The 19,017-nt window shown below is 45.4% G+C and overlaps 1 protein-coding gene across 3 annotated transcripts in view; it reads right to left on the reverse strand.

Moving 5' to 3' along the window:
* TRIM14 (tripartite motif containing 14) overlaps window positions 1-19,017 on the reverse strand; it is a 43,811-nt gene that overhangs the window by 23,244 nt on the left and 1,550 nt on the right. For 2 of the 3 annotated variants that reach the window (XM_030920091.1, XM_010357634.2), the window contains exons 2-4: window positions 11,068-11,163; window positions 6,458-6,691; window positions 1,756-1,918 (exon numbers count right to left, since the gene is read on the reverse strand). In XM_030920091.1, the coding sequence (XP_030775951.1) occupies window positions 1,756-1,918; window positions 6,458-6,691; window positions 11,068-11,163 (493 nt within the window). Of the gene's footprint in view, window positions 1-1,755; window positions 1,919-6,457; window positions 6,692-11,067; window positions 11,164-11,247; window positions 11,486-19,017 lie in introns of all 3 variants that reach the window. The other variant, XM_030920092.1, reaches the window with a different exon arrangement.

Consider the following 19,017-nt stretch of genomic DNA (forward strand, 5'->3'; position numbering starts at 1 on the left):
TTCTCACTTCAGAAAATGACAGTTTCCTTCTGCGAGTTGCCCACGTCAAATTCCTTGGATTCTGATCTCTTTCCTCTCTCCCCTGTGACCCCACGTCCACTCCTGTTGTCCCCATTGTCTCCATTGCTGCTCCTTCGATATGGCCAGCTCACTCTCGTCACGCCTCAGGACCTCCACCCTTGCTTTTCCCTCTGTCTAGAATGCCTCCCCTACATGTAACAGCAGCAGCAATCACAATCGCCAAGACGTACATGGTGCTTATTACGCCTGAGTGCTCTATGTGTAAGAGCTCATTTAATCCTCACAGCTGCCCAGGAGAGGCGACTGCATTATGGTCTCCACTTTACAGATGCAGAAACAGAGGCATGGAAAACGAAGGGGCCGTGTCTAAGATGGCAGGGTTCATTAGGGTTCCACGTGGTAGACCTGGAATAGGAACCCAGGAGGCCGAGCTCCAGAGGCTGTGCCTGTGACCACTGTGCTCTCTAGCCCTTCAGAGCCACAGAACCTGCAGAATGAGCGCTTCATTTGGGCCACTTTGAGTGTCCCCTTCTCAGAGGCCTTCCCAACTGCTTATATAAAACAGCTCCTCCTCCTTGTCACTTTCCTGTCTTCCATCCTGCCCTGGTTTTTTATTATTATTATTATTTTCGAGACGGAGTCTTGCTCTGTCACCCAGGTTGATTTGCAGTGGCATGATCTCAACTCTCTGCAACCTCTGCCTCCTGGGTTCAAGCAATTCTCATGCCTCAGCTTCCGGAGTAGCTGGGATTACAGGTGCATGCCACCACGCCTGGCTAATTTTTGTATTTGTAGTAGAGATGGGATTTCACCATGTTGGCCAGGCTGGTCTCAAACTCCTGATCTCATGATCCACCCACCTCGGCCTCCCAAAGTGCTGGGATTACAGGCGTGAGCCACCACACCCGGTCTTTATTATTCTTTATAGCAGTTCCTGTCACCTGACATGTTTATGTACTGTCTGTCTGCCCCTACAAAGACCATGAGCACCAAAAGATGAGAAGGAGCTTTGTTTTGTGCCCTGCTATGCCTGGCACATAAGAGGGACTTGATAAATGTTCTGAATGAATCATGACAGCAGAGGTGAATGAATGAATGAATGAACGAACGAACGCATAAATGAATCAAAGAACAGATATTTTTGAGCACATGGTTTGTGCCAGGCCCTGCAGGGACCTCAGAGTTGGACCTAAAGCTGGTTCCTGCCCTTCACATGCTTACAAGGGGCAAGGAGGGGTCCATGTGTCCACTTCATGAGCACCCTCCAGCAGGACATGGGCAGGCACTGGAGCAGGAAGGGAGGGGGAGATGGCCAAAGGAGGGAGTGAGTCAGGGCTGGGCTGGCAGGAAAGGGTTTCCCAGGTGGGTGCAGCTGTGCCAGTCTGCCTTGAAGGGGTGCCAGGCCTTGGCCCCAGCCAGAGGAAGAGGAGGAGGAAGAGTTGGTCATTCCAGCTGGGAGCCCAGAGCAAGGCTGAGATGTGGCAGGCTCCCAGGAGCGATCTGGGGGCAGAAGGAGCGCAGTGTGACTGGAGAAGGGCAGGTCTCGGTCTCAGGAAGGGTTGGAGGCGAAGTGGTGAGGGTGGGTTGGGCACCAGGCCCAGGAGCCCCTGACCGCCCAGCCAAGGGCCTCAGGGTGGGAGAGACAGGATGTAGGCAGATGATCTTTGCGTTTGCCTCTGGGCTAAAGGGCACTAGGGGAGTTAAGGACACAAAGTTGGTCACTTGGCGACTTACTTTCCTTAAGGCGAATGTCCAATGGCGTCTGTAATGTACTCTGCATGGCTTCCACGAGGCCCTTAAAGAAGCTCTTGATGGGCTCAAAGGTGAGGGGCACGGGGTGGCACAGTTCCCCAAGGCTCATCTGCCGCTGCATCTCCTGCTCGCTGGCTGTGTATGCCTGTGTGGGCACACGGGGGTGAGGGTGGCTCTGGGAGATGCAGGCAGCATCCCAGCCTCCTGTGCTGCACCCAGGAACAAACCCACACCAGCATGCCCAGGCTCCACCTTGGCCTGGCACCTATGGTCAGCCCAGGCCATGCCCCCAGGAGCAGAGCCCTGGAGCGACCACACAGCATCCCTGAGGTGGGAGCCATGCGGAGGTGTGGTTTTTCAGGGCTGGCACTGGGGATTCCTCCCTCTCCCTCCCTCCCTCCTTTCCTTCCTTCCTTCCGTGTTCATTGAGGCCTACTCTGTGCCAGCTATGTGGGCAGAGGGCGGGGTCAGGCTGACACGGGGCCCTTCCCAGAGAGGCTTCAGCCTCACACACACTGCACCACAGGTCTGCCTCGGGTACAAAAAGAGTGAGAGGTCAGTCTCCCTGGGGAAGGAGCCCCTGGAGCTTATTCAAAGGTGGAGCAGGAAACCATGTTCTAAGAATGACGCCAAAGACCGGCAAGGTTCAGCTGCAGTGCTGACTGAAGGGGTGTGGCCACTGCAAGGGACATGTGTCCTGTTTTGGGTCTGGACAGCCCCTCTTCAATACCTTCCTGTGGTGTGTGGCTTCACTAAGGAGAAATTAGAAACCTCCCCCTCCCAGCTGCCTTTGCACCTTTCCTGCAGGAGTGTGACCAGACGCCTCCAAGCCAAAGCGTGGATTTGGAAATGAGGGTGAAGGTAGTGATGGTGGCATGAGGCGCTCAGAGACAGCAGTGGTGGGGGCTCTGGTCAGTGGTGTGAGTGGTGATGTCTTGCCCAGCAGAGTTGCCATGGGGCCTATAGTGGCAACAACCCCTGGACTTCGTTCCTGCTGCCCATCTTCCATCCCGACTCTCTGACCCTCCTGGAGATCCTATGAGCTACCTCATACTCTTCCATAAACTCATTTCTTGCTTAAAACAGTTCCAGTGGATTCTCATGTTTGCAGGTAAGAACCATGGCTGCACTTTCTGAAGGGCTGTCCTGGCCAGGAGTTGGAAGGAAGCTGACTGCCTCAGGTGATCAGGCTTGGCTCGCAGTGGCAGTGCTGCCCATCCAAGAAGGGGTGGACAGACGGGAGCCTCAGGAGGGAGGGAGGGTGGCCTAGCACTCAGCTGTTGGGCAGGGGCAGGCCCCACCTGGCAGCATGCTGTACATTGGGAGGAGGCTGTGAGATGGCCTCCAAGCCCCATTCAGCCTAGGAGGCCAGGAGTCTAGGGTCCAACCTCATTTTGGTGGGGAACCAGGCCTAACGTCACACCTAGAGAGCTGGAATGGAGCTGGCCAAGGGAGACTGAGCACTAGCAGGAAGTCCAGGGTGGGCAGGGAGCAGCTCCGAGGAGGTGAGAGGGGACTTAGAGGGCAGATGAGTAGGGTAGGATGAGGGGTCAATAGAGGACACATGGCACCACCTGGTAACCCCAAACTCCAGCGGCTAGCACCAGGCCTGACACACAGGTTCTCAAAACATATGTATGATGGAATAAATACATGCATGAAACCGAGCACAGCTACATTTTGCCTTTGCAGACTCAGAGAACAGAAACCCCAGCCCTTCATCTCTCAGGCCAGAAACCCAGGCATCATCTCAGGATTCCCCCTACTCATTCTCCAATTCCAATCTCCATTCCTGTGGCATCTCTTGACCTGCCTGTTTCTCCCCACCCCCACTGCCCCTGTCTTGGTCCATCATCTCTCTCCTGGACATTGTGGCCTCCTCCCAAGTTTCCCTCCAGTCTCCCATCCTGGCCTCCCCTGTCCATCTTCCACTCTGTCTCTAAAGTGACTTTTCTAAAGCACTAATCTGACCATGTGAACGCTTTCATCCCTCAGTTCAAAACACTCCCCCGGGTTGGGCGTGGGTGGCTCACGCCTGTAAACCCAGCACTTTGGGAGGCCAAGGTGGGTGGATCACTTGAGGTCAAGAGTTTGAGACCAGCCTGGCCAACATGGTGAAACCCCATCTCTATTAAAAATACAAAAATTAGCTGGGCATGGTGGCACGTGCCTATAGTCCCAGCTCTTCAAGGGGCAGAGGCAGGAGAATCCCTTGAACCTGGGAGGCAAATGTTGCAGTGAGCTGAGATTGAGCCACTGTATTCTAGCCTGGGCAACAGAGTAAGACCCTGTCTCAAAAACAAACAAACAAACAAACATTCCTGTCTCCTATCTCATTACAGGACAAAGTCTGAACTCTATGGCACATAAGGCCTTCATGAACTAACTATGGCCTATGGATCCAGCTGTGTCTCTCAATCCACCTACCCCTCCTCAAGCCAGGATGCACCCCAACTGGTTCCCCAGCCTGTGAAGCTCTCACATGTACAATGTTCCTGTCTGTCCTCTCTGCATCCTCTCTATATACAGTGTGCTCCTACTCATTGTCTAGCACCCAGCCCTACCATCACCTCTTCCTAGAAGTCTTCCCAGACTGCATCCTTCTCCCAGCTAAAGTGTCAGACTTTCTTGGACATAATTTTGCTAACTTCATATTTGCAAAATTGTTTAAGCTGTATTGTAAATAACTGTTTCTGAGCAAGTCTCCCCACGCAACTGTGAGCTCCTAATGTCCTGGCTCAGTACGTATGAATCAACACATAGAAGGTGGGAATGGTGAATGATTAAAATCAGTAGCTTTGGCACAAGAGAATTCGGAAAAAAAACAGATGACAAAGCCCTGAAACCGTTTTCTGATGTGAGAATAGCATGCTTCCCCATGGAAGGATTCCTTTGTATTCCAAAGCCTTAAAAACGACCATTATTTAAAAAGAGACAATTAAATGTATCACTTTGTGCATCTTGCCCCTCTTAAAGCACAATACCCATTATGCCTAGGAAAGCACTGCATCCAGAATTTGGCTGAAACAGCTGACAATGAGACACAGGCTGAACCGACTGACGCCACATAAAGACACAAGAGCGGAAATCCCCAGCCGGGGACTGGTTTGGCTGGTTTTGTTGACTAGCTTATTTGTCTGTCTGATTTTCCAGCCAGAGCCCATACTAATCTGTGGTTAGAGTTGGTGCCACTTTTAGTCGTACCCTGCCTTGTCCCACAGCCTTTAAAGTGTCTTGCAAAAGTCCTCTAATAAGGCAAGATTTTTCTTTATAGAGAGACAAAATGAAGCAAAGAGAAAACTGGACACAAAGTGTTTGCTATGAAGCCTTAGTCTGGTTAGTCAAGGCAGATTTGGCTCTGAACTTCCCAAGGCAAAGAAGGGAACAGGAGGAGCTCTATTAGTAGAAAAGCAATTCTAGTGCAGAAGTGACTGCACAGGGATATTGACAGCAGACAAGAGTTTCTTCCACGGTTCCCTAAAGACAGGAACACCATTCTCAACAACATGCTTTCCCTAAATGTAGCGATGAGTATAGCAGGGGCTAGTTCTTTTCTTTTTTTTTTTTTTTGACAGAGTCTCACTCTCACCTGGGCTGGAGTGCAGCGGCACGATCTCGGCTCACTGCAACCTTTGCCTCCCTGATTCAAGTGATTCTCCCGCCTCAGCCTCACAGGTGTGCACCACCACACCCGGCTAATTTTTGTATTTTTAGTAGAGAGGGGGTTTTGCCATGTTGGTCAGGCTGCTCTCAAACTTCTGGCCTCAAGTGATCTGCCACAGGGGCTATTTCTTAGACTCTTCCTCCACAAAGCCCTGTGGCCAAAGAGTACCACTGAGCCAGCTGTGATTCAGTTTTTGAAATGTGCTCAGTAACTGCAAGGACACCTGCTTTTTCAGGAGGGGTGTCTCAATTTAAGACTACACAGGCAGGCCGGTCACAGTGGCTCATGCCTGTAATCCCAGCACTTTGAGAGGCCGAGGTGGGCAGATCACCTGAGGTCAGGAGTTCAAGACCAGCCTGACCAACACGGTGAAACCCCGTCTCTACTAAAAATACAAAATTAGCCAGGCATGGTGGCACATGCCTGTAATCCCAGCTACTCGGGAGGCTAGCCAGGAAAATAGCTTGAACCCGGGAGGTGGAGGTTGTGGTGAGCCAAGATCGCACCATTGCACTCTGGCCTGGGGAACAAGAAAGAAACTCCATCTCAAAAAAAAAATAAAAAAGACTATATAGGCAGAGGGCCAGTCAAGGTGCCTTGTGGGTTTAGAGTCAGACAGACCTAGACAGACAGCCAGACCTGATATCAGCTCTACCACCTACCAGCTATGTGAGACCGGGTGAGTCACTTCAATGAGCCTCAATTTTTTGTTTATAAAATGAGTGGGCCCACTTTGCAGAGTTCTGGTGAATATTAGTGCTGAGCTACACAGTGCTCAGAACACAGGGGCCTTTGAAATTGCTGGCTGTTCATATTATTTAATTAGCCCAAGATGTGTATTCTCTTCCTAACAATGTATATTCTCTTGACCACTTGTGTGGGGACAAGACAGTCTACATGGTGACAAGACAATATTCCGTGTACTTGCTTAGTGTGTCAATACTGTGCTCAATGCCACAATACCTGAGACGAAGTGTGGGTGGTAGGTGGCCGCTGTAAGAGCAGTGACCCCAGCATTACCTGAAGCCTCTGGACAGGATCAGGCTCCTGGCTGATACTCCAGACCCTGTTGGAGAGATCGTTCATGATGTCAAGTTGCTCTCTGGAAGAGTCAGCTTGTTCCCCGTACACCTGGAGGGCAAGCTGCGTGTTTTTATCAATGAATTTCTTGGCCAGAGCTTCCTCTTCGTCAAGTAGTAATCTGAGTTCAGTGAATTTCCCCTTCAGCCAGGTTTTACTTGATTCTGCATTAGCCTGAAAACAGAAAAACCAGTTGCAGATGACATGTCTGCCAACCAGGAAATCCAGAATAATCAACATGAAAAAAATTATAACGTCTGAAACGTGAATTCAGCAAAGTAGCCAGATACAAGATCAACTTATAAAAACCAAAGCTTTCCTAAGCACCAACCCTCACCAATAGTAAAGTGCACGGAGAGATCAAGATCCTTTCGAAAATGGGAGAAAAAACAGCAAAATCTGTGGAAATAAACCTAATACAAAACCATATTTGTGACTGGGAGGGTTCGTTACTATAAAGTTATTATTTGTCTCTAAATTAGTCTATAAATTTGATGAAATTCCAATCAAAATCTTAACATGCTGATTAAAAATTATTAAATCATTAGGAGACACAATAAGCATAAGAAAAGCCAACGTTGCTTTAAAACAATCAATAAAGAGAAACCTGGTAACAGGTTATCTGCCTTATCTTGTAACAAATGATAAATCTACAGGATCTAAAACCATGTGGCTCAAGCATAGATAAGAGGTCAAAAGCACAAAATAAAGAGCTTTTAAAAGAACTCAGATTATATATGGAAATGTGTGTATGTATGTGTGGTGTAACAGTGGCATTTTAGAATACATTTTTGTATTTTTTGTACTAAAAATATAAAAATAAAAACAATTAAAATAATATGAGATTTTCCACAATAAAAGGTTAAGGAAAATAAACAAAAAGAGAAGGTCCAGTTAAACTAAAACACTGTACATAAAGCCCAAAGAATAAATCAATTAGATGAAATACAAAACAATTTTTATTTATTTATTTTTATTTTTTGAGAAAGAGTTTCACTCTCGTCCAGGCTGGAGTGCAGTGGCGTGATCTTGGCTCACAGCAACCTCTGCCTCCCAGGTTCAAGTGATTCTCCTGCCTCAGCCTCCTGAGTAGCTAGGATTACAAGCACGTACCACCACATATGGGTAATTTTGTATTTTTAGTAGAGATGGAGTTTCACTATGTTGGTCAGGCTGGTCTCGAACTTCTGACCTCAGGTGATCCACCTGCCTCAGACTCCCAAAGTGCTGGGATTACAGGCATGAGCCACCATGCCCAGCCCAGAAAATAGTTTTTGATCATTAGATTGGAAGACTTTTAAGAGACTGAAATATAGTCTGTAAGGGTATGTGAAGTAGGGCATTGATATAAACTGTGGGTGGTAGGGTCTACTGGTTCTTTGCTTTTAGAGGGCAATATGACAATAGGTATCAATTTTTTTTTTTCTTTTGAGATGAAGTTTTGCTCTTGTCGCCCAGGCTGGAGTGCAATGGCAAGATCTCGGCTCACTGCAACCTCTGCTTCCCAGGTACAAGCGATTCTCCTGCCTCAGCCGTGTAGCTGGGACTGCAGGTGGCCATCACCATGCCCGGCTAATTTTTGTATTTTTAGCAGAGACAGAGAGTCACTGTTGGCCAGGCTGGGTCTTGAACTCCTGACCTCAGGTGATCTGCCTGCCTTGGCCTCCCAACGTGCTGGAATTATAGGCATGAGCCCCTGCACCTGGCCTCAAAGTTTTAAATACATTTATTCTTTCATGCAGCAATTCCTCTTACTTTACTTGTATCCTAGAAAGTGCTTTCACATGTGCATGAAGATCTGTGTACCAAGATTCTCTGTATATAGCTTCTGCACATAGAGAATAGAGAATAGAATTAGCTGGGTGTGGTAGTGGGTGTCTGTAATCCCAGCTACTTGGGAGGCTGAGACTTGAGAATCACTTGAACCAGGGAGGTGGAGGTTGCAGTAAGCTGAGATCGAGCCACTGCACTCCAGCCTGGGCGACAAAACAAGACTGACTCAAAAAAAAAAAAAAAAAAAAAAATTGAAAAATTGAAAAATGGGCTTTACTAGCAGAAACAGAAACAACAGTAGTGGGGAGTGAATGTTCTAAGAAATAGGGTCAACCACAAACAGCTCACTAGCACTCAAGCATCCTGTTACAAGCACTCAGCTCACAGTCCACCTGCACCCAGGCATCCTGTCTGCAAGCATTCAGCTCAAGCAGCACAACCTTAGAAAACTGCCTCCAGCCCCTGCCTCTTTGCAGACAGCCTTCTTTCTGCCATCTGGCCCGTTGCTCCCTTTCAATGTATCTCCCCCTTTTCTCTAAATAAATCTGCCTTTCTAAACTCAATACTGTTGTGGTAAATTATTTTATCCCCTTGTGCACCAGCCTTAGACAGTTGTTAACCATGACATACTTGCCACAATTTTCAATATGGGACATGTATATAGGTTCATTACATAAATTGTGCTACATTTGTACAATGAAATAATTTACAGCGATTACAAAGAATGCAGTGTGCTGATGCATGCTACAACATGGATGAACCCTGAAGACATCATCCCCAGTAAAATAAGCCAGACACAAAAGGACAAATAATTTATCATTCCGCTTACATGAAATATCTAGACCAGGCAAATTCATAGAGACAGAAAGTAGAGCCGACGTTACTGAGGGCTGGGAGAGGGGAAATGGGGAGTAATTGCTTGATGGTTTCAGAGTTTCTGTTTGGGATAATGAAAAAGGTTTGGAAGTAGACACAGGTGATGGCTATACAACATTGTGAATATAATTCATGCCACTGAATTGAATACTTTAAAATGGTTAGAATGGCAAATTTTATGTTATGTATATTTTATCACCATAAAAAACACAAAGAAGAAAATGTAACAACAAAAACAATGCAGTAGGCCAGGCACGGTGGCTCACGCCTGTAATCCCAGCACTTTGGGAGGCTGAAGTGGGTGGCTCACGAGGTCAGGAGTTCAAGACTAGCCTGGCCAAGATGGTGAAACCCCGTCTCTACTGAAAATACAAAAAAAATTAGCCGGGCATGGTGGTGGGTGCCTGTAATCCCAGCTACTCAGGAGGCTGGGGCAGATAATTGCTTGAACCCGGGAGGCGGAGGTTGCAGTGAGCTGAGATCACACCACTGCACTCCAGCCTGGGCAACAGAGCGAGACTCCGTCTCCAAAAACAAACAACAACAACCAAAAACAATGCAGTAGACCTATATGTCCTAGCAGGGAAAGTTCTCCAAAAAGGTGAAAAGGAACAAGCTGCAGAATAATACATGCAAGACGATCCAAATTTATGTAGAACATAATAAAACAAAACCTGTATATGGATGTATGTATACATCTATATATTTGCAAGTGCAATTAAAATGTCTGTTACTAGTGGTCATATTTGGCAAGAGGCATGGGATTGGGGGTATGGAAAAAGAGAGGCTCTCACTTTGTACTTTATATAGTTCCATACCATACCATTGTTCAAATTTTAAAACTGACCATTTGTTCAGGTATTATTTACACAATTAACAAAGCACTAAAGCTGGGCACTGTGGCTCATGCCTATAATCCCAGCACTTTGGGAGGCCGAGGCGGGTGGTCAAGAGATCAAGACCATCCTGGCCAACATGGTGAAACCCTGTCTCTACTAAAGATACAAAACATTAGCCGGGTGTGGTGGCAGGCACCTGTAGTCCCAGCTACTCAGGAGGCTAAGGCAGGGCTCAAGTGATCTTCCCACCTCAGCCTCTCAAACAGCTGGGACTGCAGGCGTGCACCACCATGCCTGGCTATTTTATTTTCAGTAGAGATGGCGGTCTGATTATCTTGCCTAGGCTGGTCTCGAACTCCTGGGCTCAAGTGATCCTCCAGCCTCGGCCTCCCAAAGTGCAGAGCAAGTGTTCTTCCAGCTCTCAGTGGGACAGACCCCAGGAGGGCCTCCCACCCCAGCCCTCACTGCGAGGAGGGAGCAACAGAGGATGCAAGGGGAAGGGACCAGCCCCTGAGGCCTAAAAACACAACTTTGTCACGGTCAAAATGGTTACTTAGAAAAACGTCAGTCTCAACTTTCCATTCAAAATCCACAGAGAATCCAAACATCATTATGAAAGGAGAGTGAAGAAAGTATCTATTTGTGGAACAGATCTACACCCTACTTGCTTTCTTTCAGCATGGCAGTGGAATTAAAGAGATATCTGCATATTTCTTAAGCTGTGTTTTGCTTTGTTTAAGGCAATTTGGGATAATGGGCTAGTTACTCCAAGAGAGTGGCAGATGACACTAAGGAACCAGAGATTTGCCACAAAGCAAAGGAAACCGGAGCTCAGGGACCCTCACTTGCAGAGCCCGATCATGGTCTTGCACCTAATTTTGTCTGTAATTTTGTGTTCTTTTTCTAAAGCACCCTGAATTATAGTAGCTCCAGGCCCCACCAAACTCCATCTGCCCCTTCGCAGTTGGTTTTTATTTTTCACTGGCTCCATATTGGGGGTCCCTTGTGTCTGGGGGGAAATGTGGGTCTTTCCATGGAAACGAGGAAGAAATGTCCACTTGCCTTGAGCTTCTCGGTGGCATCTTCTATCTGGGTTATGTTGTCAATGTGCTGCTGCTTCTTGATTGCCAGCTGCTTTAAACATTCTTGGCTGAGTTTCTGTACAGGAGGGAGTTAGGAAAAAAGTCATAATACTGTCACTTTCCAAATAACAGGCCCCCCGCAGGGGTCACCTCCTCTTACCCTTGTATTCTTTTCCAATGGAGGCATCTGAAGGTGAGGTGACTTGCCCAAAGTCAAGTGGCAAGTTAGTGGATGAGCTGGGACTAGGACCTCTCTGATCCTTGGAGGTCCGCATCAGGTATGCCTCAAATCTTGATTTGCACCCCCTCCTCACACTTTACTTTATCTAGGACAAGTCTTGCTTGTGACTTGCTTTCCCAGTCTTTCAAGTAGGACTTTAAGGCAAACAGCTTGGAGTCTGGAAAAGAGCATCTACTTTTTGAGTATTAACTGAGCACCTATTATGTGCTGGGCCTTGTTCCTGGTGCTGCCTTCATGAAACATACATTCCAGGGAGTCTGTGACCCTCTGGCCCTGGACTACATGAGAGGTCAGTGGGGTTCATGCTTCCTGCTCTTCCCACCTTCCATATCTCTGCTTTTTGAAATTGCTGTTTTCCCCAAAGTCTGTTCTGCACTCCCCTTCCCTAAGGGTGTGATCTCACCTCCATCTTAGCCTTTCTTACAGCTGGCCTTACACTCAGCTGCTGGGCCCAGATCTGGCTGCCCCATTGACTGGGAGCTTCTTGAGGGCAGGCTTGCTTCATTCCCACTCCCCACAGGGACCAGGGGGTGACCCAGAAGTGTTTGCTGAATTGAACAGAATTATCAGGGGCTAGTCAGTCATGATGGCTCATGTCTGTAATCCCAACACTTTGGGAGGCTGAGGTAGAAGGATCACTTGAGCCCAAGGAGTTCGAGACCAGCCTGGGCAACACAGTGAGACTCTGCCTCTACTGCAAATAAATAAATAAATAAATAAATAAATAAATAAATAAATAAATAAATAAATAAAATAGCTGGGCATGGTGGCATGCACCTGTAGTCCTAGCTACTTGGGAGAATGAGGTCGGGGCGAGTCACCTGAGCCCAGGAGGTCGCAGTGAGCCATGATCATGCCACTACACCACTGCACTCCAGCCTGGGCAACAGAGTGAGACCCTATTTCCAAAAAAAAAAAAAAAAAAAAAAAAAAACAAGAATTTATCGTCGGGAGCTGCCAGCTTCTCCCCCAACCAGCCAGGGAACTCTTCCAGATCAGGGAAGGATCTGATCTATTCCTTGACTCATGGCCCAAAATGTATGCTGAATAGATGTTCGGTGAATGATGGATGGATGAATGAATAATGGGTGAATGGATAGGAAACTGGGTATGTGGATGCAAAATGAGTGCTCACAGTGTCAACCTTACATAATGAGATTCAAGAGCTGAGCGTGGTGGCTTGCATCTATAATCCCAGCTACTCAGGAGGCTGAGGTGGGAGGATCACTTAAGGCCAGGAGTTTGAGACCAGCCTGGGCAACATAGCAAGACCCCATCTCTACCAAAAATCAACAAACAAAACAAAACAAAAAACCTGGCTGGGCATGGTGGAGAATGCCTCAAGTCCCAGCTGCTTGGGAGGATGACATTCACAGGCTACAGAAATGATTAGCAAAGAAATAAATTGATGGTGGCTAGCTTTGTTTAATGAACTATTCAGGCAAAATAGTTAAGAATGAAAAAATAAAATAAATGTAAATGGGATAAAAGTTTATAAATGAACATTTCATAGTTTTAAAAATTGTTTTCAGGCTGGGCACAGTGGCTAATGCCTGTAATCCCAGCACTTTGGGAGGCCAAGGCGGGCAGATCACCTGAGGTTGGGAGTTCGAAACCAGTCTGACCAACATGGAGAAACCCCATCTCTACTACAAATACAAAATTAGCCAGGCGTGGTGGTGCATGCCTGTAATCCCAGCTACTCGGGAGGTTGAGGCAAAAGAATGGCTTGAACCCAGGTGGCGGAGGTTGCAGTGAGCCAAGATCGCACCATTGCACTCTAACCAGGGCAACAAGAGTGAAATTCCGTTTCAAAACCAAACAAACAAACAAACAAAAATTGTTTTCAGTAACTTAGTATCACGTTATGTTAAATTAAGTAATAGGTCATCATAAAATGTCTGAATCATTTGTATGGTATAGAAAAGCTAAATATATTTCAATCTGTTAACAAAAAATATTTAGGAGCCATCTTTCTAGAAATTATGAAATTATTTTCATCTACAAATGCTGGTAGAAAACAGCTAAAAATTACTTACTTCCTAGATTTTTCACTGGAAATTTGGGTTACTAAGAGTGAAAATTATAGTTAATATATGTGATTAAAACTACTTGATATAAAAGAAACAATTCTATTTACAGAGGGTATAGAGAAAGTCAGATGTGTTTTTGGTAAAGACTTTTGAAAGAGTAATTTTTCTTTTGCATGAGAGAGAACTTTGTGTAGTCAAAATGATAACAGGAAAAGGGAAGTAAATTTTTGTCCTAACGTAGAATGCCAAAATAAAAAGGAAGTATAGGACAAAACTGAAGATTTAAGCAAATTCTAGAAGGTCTGTGGAAGGTTAATCTCATAAAAGACATTTTGTATGTGATCAAATTGGTCAAAATAAGAAGGAAATGGCTGGCTGCAGTGGCTCATGCCTGTAATCCCAGAACTTTGGGAGACTGAGGCAGACAGATCACAAGGTCAGGAGTTTGAGACCAGCCTGACCAACACGGATAAATCCCATCTCTACTAAAAATACAAAAATTAGCTAGGTGTGTTGGCAAGCGTCTGTAATCACAGCTACTCAGGAGACTGAGGCAGGAGAATCACTTGAATCTGGGAGGTGGAGGTTGTAGTGAGCAGAGATCACGCCAGTGCACTCCAGCCTGAGTGACAGAGCAAGACTCCATCTCCAAAAAAAAATAAATCAGAAGGAAATGGCCGGTGTGGTGGCTCACGGCTGTAATCCCACCACTTTGGGAGGCCGAGGCAGGTGGATCACCTGAGGTCAGGAGTTTGAGACCAGCCTGGCCAACATGGTGAAACCCAAAATTCCTTATGAAAGTGCAGTGGCAGTGAGACAGTTCATGCCACTGCACTCCAGCCTGGGCAACAGCAGCGAAACTCTATCTCAAAAAAAAAAAAAAAAAAAAAAAGAAGGAAAATTTTAATAAGTTTTTCTAAAACTTAAGTATTAATATCAAAAGTATACTCATGTAAGGCCAGAATCTGGGCTCCTGTGTTGGAACAACCACTGGGTTTTATCAGAACATTGATCTGCTCTTTAATAGAAAATGGTGAGAGATTATTGAAGGTTTATGGAAATCTTATCTTGTGTAATCAAAACTGACTGAATTGGATGATTGATAATATACTAATGCATAAGTAATTTTTTTCTTTTTTTGAGGCAGGGTCTCACTTTGTCACCCAAGATGAAGTTCAGTGGTGCAATCTTGGCTCACTGCAGCCTCGACCTCCCAGGCTCAAGCAATCCTCCTGCCTCAACCCCCCAGGTAGCTGGGACTATAGGCACATGCCACCACACCCAACTAATTTGTATCTTTTGTAGAGACAGGGTTTCACCACGTTGCTCAGGCTGGTCTTGAACTCCCGAGCTCAGGTGATCTGCCTGCCTTGGCCTGACAATGGGCTGGGATTATAGGCATGAACCACCACTGTGCCTGGCCTAAAAGTAAAACTTGTTGCTCTCCTTTGAATAAAAATGTAATGCAGTATTAATAAGAGACGGTAAAAGATGTATTTACTTTTGCATAGATGGCAAAGAAAAGGTAACAGTGGAGAGTCTGTCCCATGCTGTCTTTTTTAGGTCTCTTGATTGAGACCTGAATCTCCTTTATCAGAGTGATTTTTGCTTTTTGAAATCTTTGAATTATCATTTTGGCTAAATTAATTACCATTATTTTGTAGCGACCTGTGATTCTATTTTGAACATGTATTTTAAACCTTTCTTATTTTTATATCAAGTGTTTTAAACCTTTAATATTTGAGAGACTTTCCAAAATTAAATTTTAAATTCAAAAATTAAGTCTTTTTGACCCAAGCTAACTTGGGCATAACCGGAACCCCTGGAAGTCCAAAAGAGACACATTAAGCTTGTTTGGTATGGCAAAGTCATATGGGAAATACTGTCAAATAAGAAATGCTGTTTAACTTTCTTTGAGTTATATTTATAAAAGTGTATTACTAATGTGTTCCAAAATTGTATGAGATTCCTAAAAGTCTGATATGTCTTGGTATATGTTATCAGTATATCATTATCATAATTATTATGATAAAGTGTCGTATGCCACACAAATAACCAAATATCCTAGTCAATTTCATCTTTGACCATGGCTATTCTAAGCCTTTTATCATCCAGAGACAATTTTTATTTTACTTTGATTCTTTTAAAAAAAAGTCATTTATAATCAGCTACACACCAAAATTTGCTTCTTCTTTAAGGATATCTTTGGAAAAAACCCTGACAAGTACTCTTGAATACAGGTTTCTGGTAACTTCAGAGATCATACCACTGGACTAAGTAAAAGCTTCCAGAACTCTAATAAAAACTTGAGGCATTCATGAAGACTGATAACCCAACATCAAACAGAGCAAGAATTATTTACATGGGACTAAACTGACAGAGGATAAAAGTGATTTTTATGATTTAAAAAATTTGAAACATTGCTGATTCTTTTTATTTTGTTTTTCAGTAAAGAAAATTTTTCTGGCCGGGCGCGGTGGCTCAAGCCTGTAATCCCAGCACTTTGGGAGGCCGAGACGGGCGGATCACGAGGTCAGGAGATCGAGACCATCCTGGCTAATACGGTGAAACCCCGTCTCTACTAAAAAAAATACAAAAAACTAGCCGGGCGACGAGGCGGGCGCCTGTAGTCCCAGCTACTCGGGAGGCTGAGACAGGAGAATGGCATGAACCCGGGAGGCGGAGCTTGCAGTGAGCTGAGAGCCGGCCACTGCACTCCAGCCTGGGCGGCAGAGCAAGACTCCGTCTCAAAAAAAAAAAAAAAACAAAAACAAAAAAATTTTTCTTTTGTCACAGCAACTGGATAAAGTATACTTTTGTGAGCAAAATTGAAATATTTGTCTTTCTCTTTACCTGATTTCTCCAAAATTTGCAAACTATTTGTGAGTATTTATTTTTTATTTTCATTTTTAAAATTATTATTATTATTATTATTTGAGACAGAGTCTTGCTCTGTCACCCAGGCTGGAGTACAGTGGCATAGTCTCGGTTCACTGCAGCCTCTGCCTCCCAGGTTCAAGCAATTCTCTTGCCTCAGCCTCCCAAATAGCTGGGACTACAGGTACATGCCACCACGCTTGGCTAAGTTTTCTCTTTTTCTTTTTGAGGCGGAGTCTCGTTCTGTTGCCCAGGCTGGAGTGCAGTGGTACAATCTTGGCTCACTGCCACCTCTGCCTCCTGGGTTCAAGCAATTCTCCTGCCTCAGCCTCCTGAGTAGCTAGGATTACAGGTGCCCGCCACCATGCCCAGCTAATTTTTGTATTCTTAGTAGAGATAGGGTTTTACCATATTGGTCATACTGGTCTCAAACTCCTGACCTTGTGATCCACCCACCTTGGCCTCCCAAAGTGCTGGGATTACAGGTGTGAGCCACTGCACCCAGCAGAATTTTTACATTTTTAGTAAAGACGGGGTTTCACCACGTTGGCCAGGCTGATCTCCAACTCCTGACCTCAACTGATCCGCCCACCACAGCCTCCCCAAGTGCTAGGATTACAGGCGTGAGCCACCGCACCTGGCTATTGTAATTTTATGACAATATAATTATTTGCATAAGTTCAATAAGAATATGTTTTCTTTCATAACAGGCCACATTGGAGACTCTGGTAATTTTACCAAGGCTTTGACTGAAATGATGTATCTTCATATATGACCAGACTGCTTTGAGGAACTGAAGTTGACTTTACAGAGCCATAAAAAGACCGTTGGTGGCCAGGCTTGGTGGCTCAGGCCTGTAATCCCAGAACTTTGGGAGGCTGAGGTAGGTGGATCACTTGAGTCCAGAAGTTTGAGACCAGCCTGGGGAACATAGTGAGACTCCGCCTCTATTAAAAAATGTTAACAAGAATAAAATAAAATACAATAAAAGGGGGCCCAGCACTTTGGGAGACTGAGGTGGGCAGTTCACTTGAGGTTCGGGTGTTCAAGATCACCCTGGCCAACATGGTGAAGCCATATCTCTACCAACAAATACAAAAATTAGCCAGGAGTGGTGGTGCACACCTGTAGTCCCAGCTACTCAGGAAGCTGAAGTGGGAGAATCACTTGAACCTGGGAGGCAGAGGCTGCAGTGAGCCAAAATTGCACCACTGCACTCCAGCCTGGGCAACAAGTGAGATCCTGTCTCAAAAAAAAAAAAAAAAAAAAAGACTCTTGGAAAGACTGGACTGGCTTGGTACCTTGTCTACATAGTTCCCTTACAAGGTTCCCGACCTTGTGGTAAGTAAAGAATGTCACTTTCTGACAGGTCTAGAAACCTCAAGATATTTTGGAACCTTGAGAAGAGAAGAATTCGCCCAGTGTGTGTGGGTATCACAGGCATAGTCTGATGGTGAATCCTTGGTTTGGCTTTTTAGCTGTGAGGCTTTTAAAAGTTGAATCCAGGCCAGGCGTGGTGGCTCATGCCTATAATCCCAGCACTTTGGGAGGCTGAGGCAGGAGGATCACTTGAGCCCAGGAATTCTAGACCAACCTGGACAACATGGTGAAACCCCGTCTCTACAAGAAAAAAAATACAAAAAAAAATTAGCCAGGTGTGGTGGTGCACGCCTATAGTCCCAGCAACTTGGGAGTCCGAGGTAGGAGGATCGCTTGAGCCTGGGAGGTGGAGGTTGCAGTGAGCCAAGATCATGCCATTGCACTCTAGTCTGGGTGACAGAGTGAGACCCTGTGTCAAAAAAAAAAAGTGAAATCCAAAATTCCTTATGAAAGTTCCAATAATGCAAATTATCAGGCCAAGTATACTACTGAAACTTAATTTGCAAGTAAATTTGTCCTATCAAGACTCATTTTTGCTAAAAACAGGGAACTAGAGAGAGAAAAATGATGTTTCAGAAGAAAATCTTAGCACACCTGTTAGTGCTGCACACCTGTTATTCCTGTTATTAGATTCCAGCCCTGGCCATTGTTTTTGAGTTTTTAGTATTTTCCTACAGTTTGGACTAAATCCTGAATTATTTCCTGGCTACAACAAGGAAGGTTGTAGAAAAAGTTTTAGAAGCCAATTCCTGGATTTTAAAGAAGGCTTGGGATTTTCTTCATGATGTTTTTAGTTGACCCTCCAGTGGAATAGGTTTGGTGTTGTTCTGCCATAGAGATTCTTTTTCTATTTATTTATTTATTTATTTATGACAGAGTCTCACTCTGTCACCCAGGCTGGAGTGCAGTGGCATGATCTCGGCTCATTGCAACCTCTATCTCCCGGGTTCAAACAATTCTTGTGCCTCAGCCTCCTGAGTAGCTGGGATTACAGACGTGTACCACAACACCTGGCTGATTTTCATATTTTTTAGTAGAGATGAGGTTTCACCATGTTGGCCAAGCTGGTCTCGAACTCCTGGCCTCATGTGATCCTCCTGCCTCAGCCTCCCAAAGTGCTGGGATTACAGGCATGAGCCACTGTGCCCGACTGCTTATGTCATTTTAATGTAAATTCTTGGTAAACAATTTAGGAACTGTCTCTTCTTTTTTCCTTAAAAACTTATATGTAACTGCTGCTAATCAGAGTGGATAGTCTCGGAAATTTGAATCTATGGTCCCAGTTGGCCATCCTCAAGCTTTAGGCTTGGATAAACTCTGTACTTAATCATATTTTCTGAATCTTATTACTTCAAGTTGACAGTAGGTAGTGGGTAGGGGAATGGACAAATGGATGGGT

This window comes from Rhinopithecus roxellana, chromosome 16 (assembly GCF_007565055.1).
Source record: "Rhinopithecus roxellana isolate Shanxi Qingling chromosome 16, ASM756505v1, whole genome shotgun sequence".
Classification (NCBI taxonomy): domain Eukaryota; kingdom Metazoa; phylum Chordata; class Mammalia; order Primates; family Cercopithecidae; genus Rhinopithecus; species Rhinopithecus roxellana.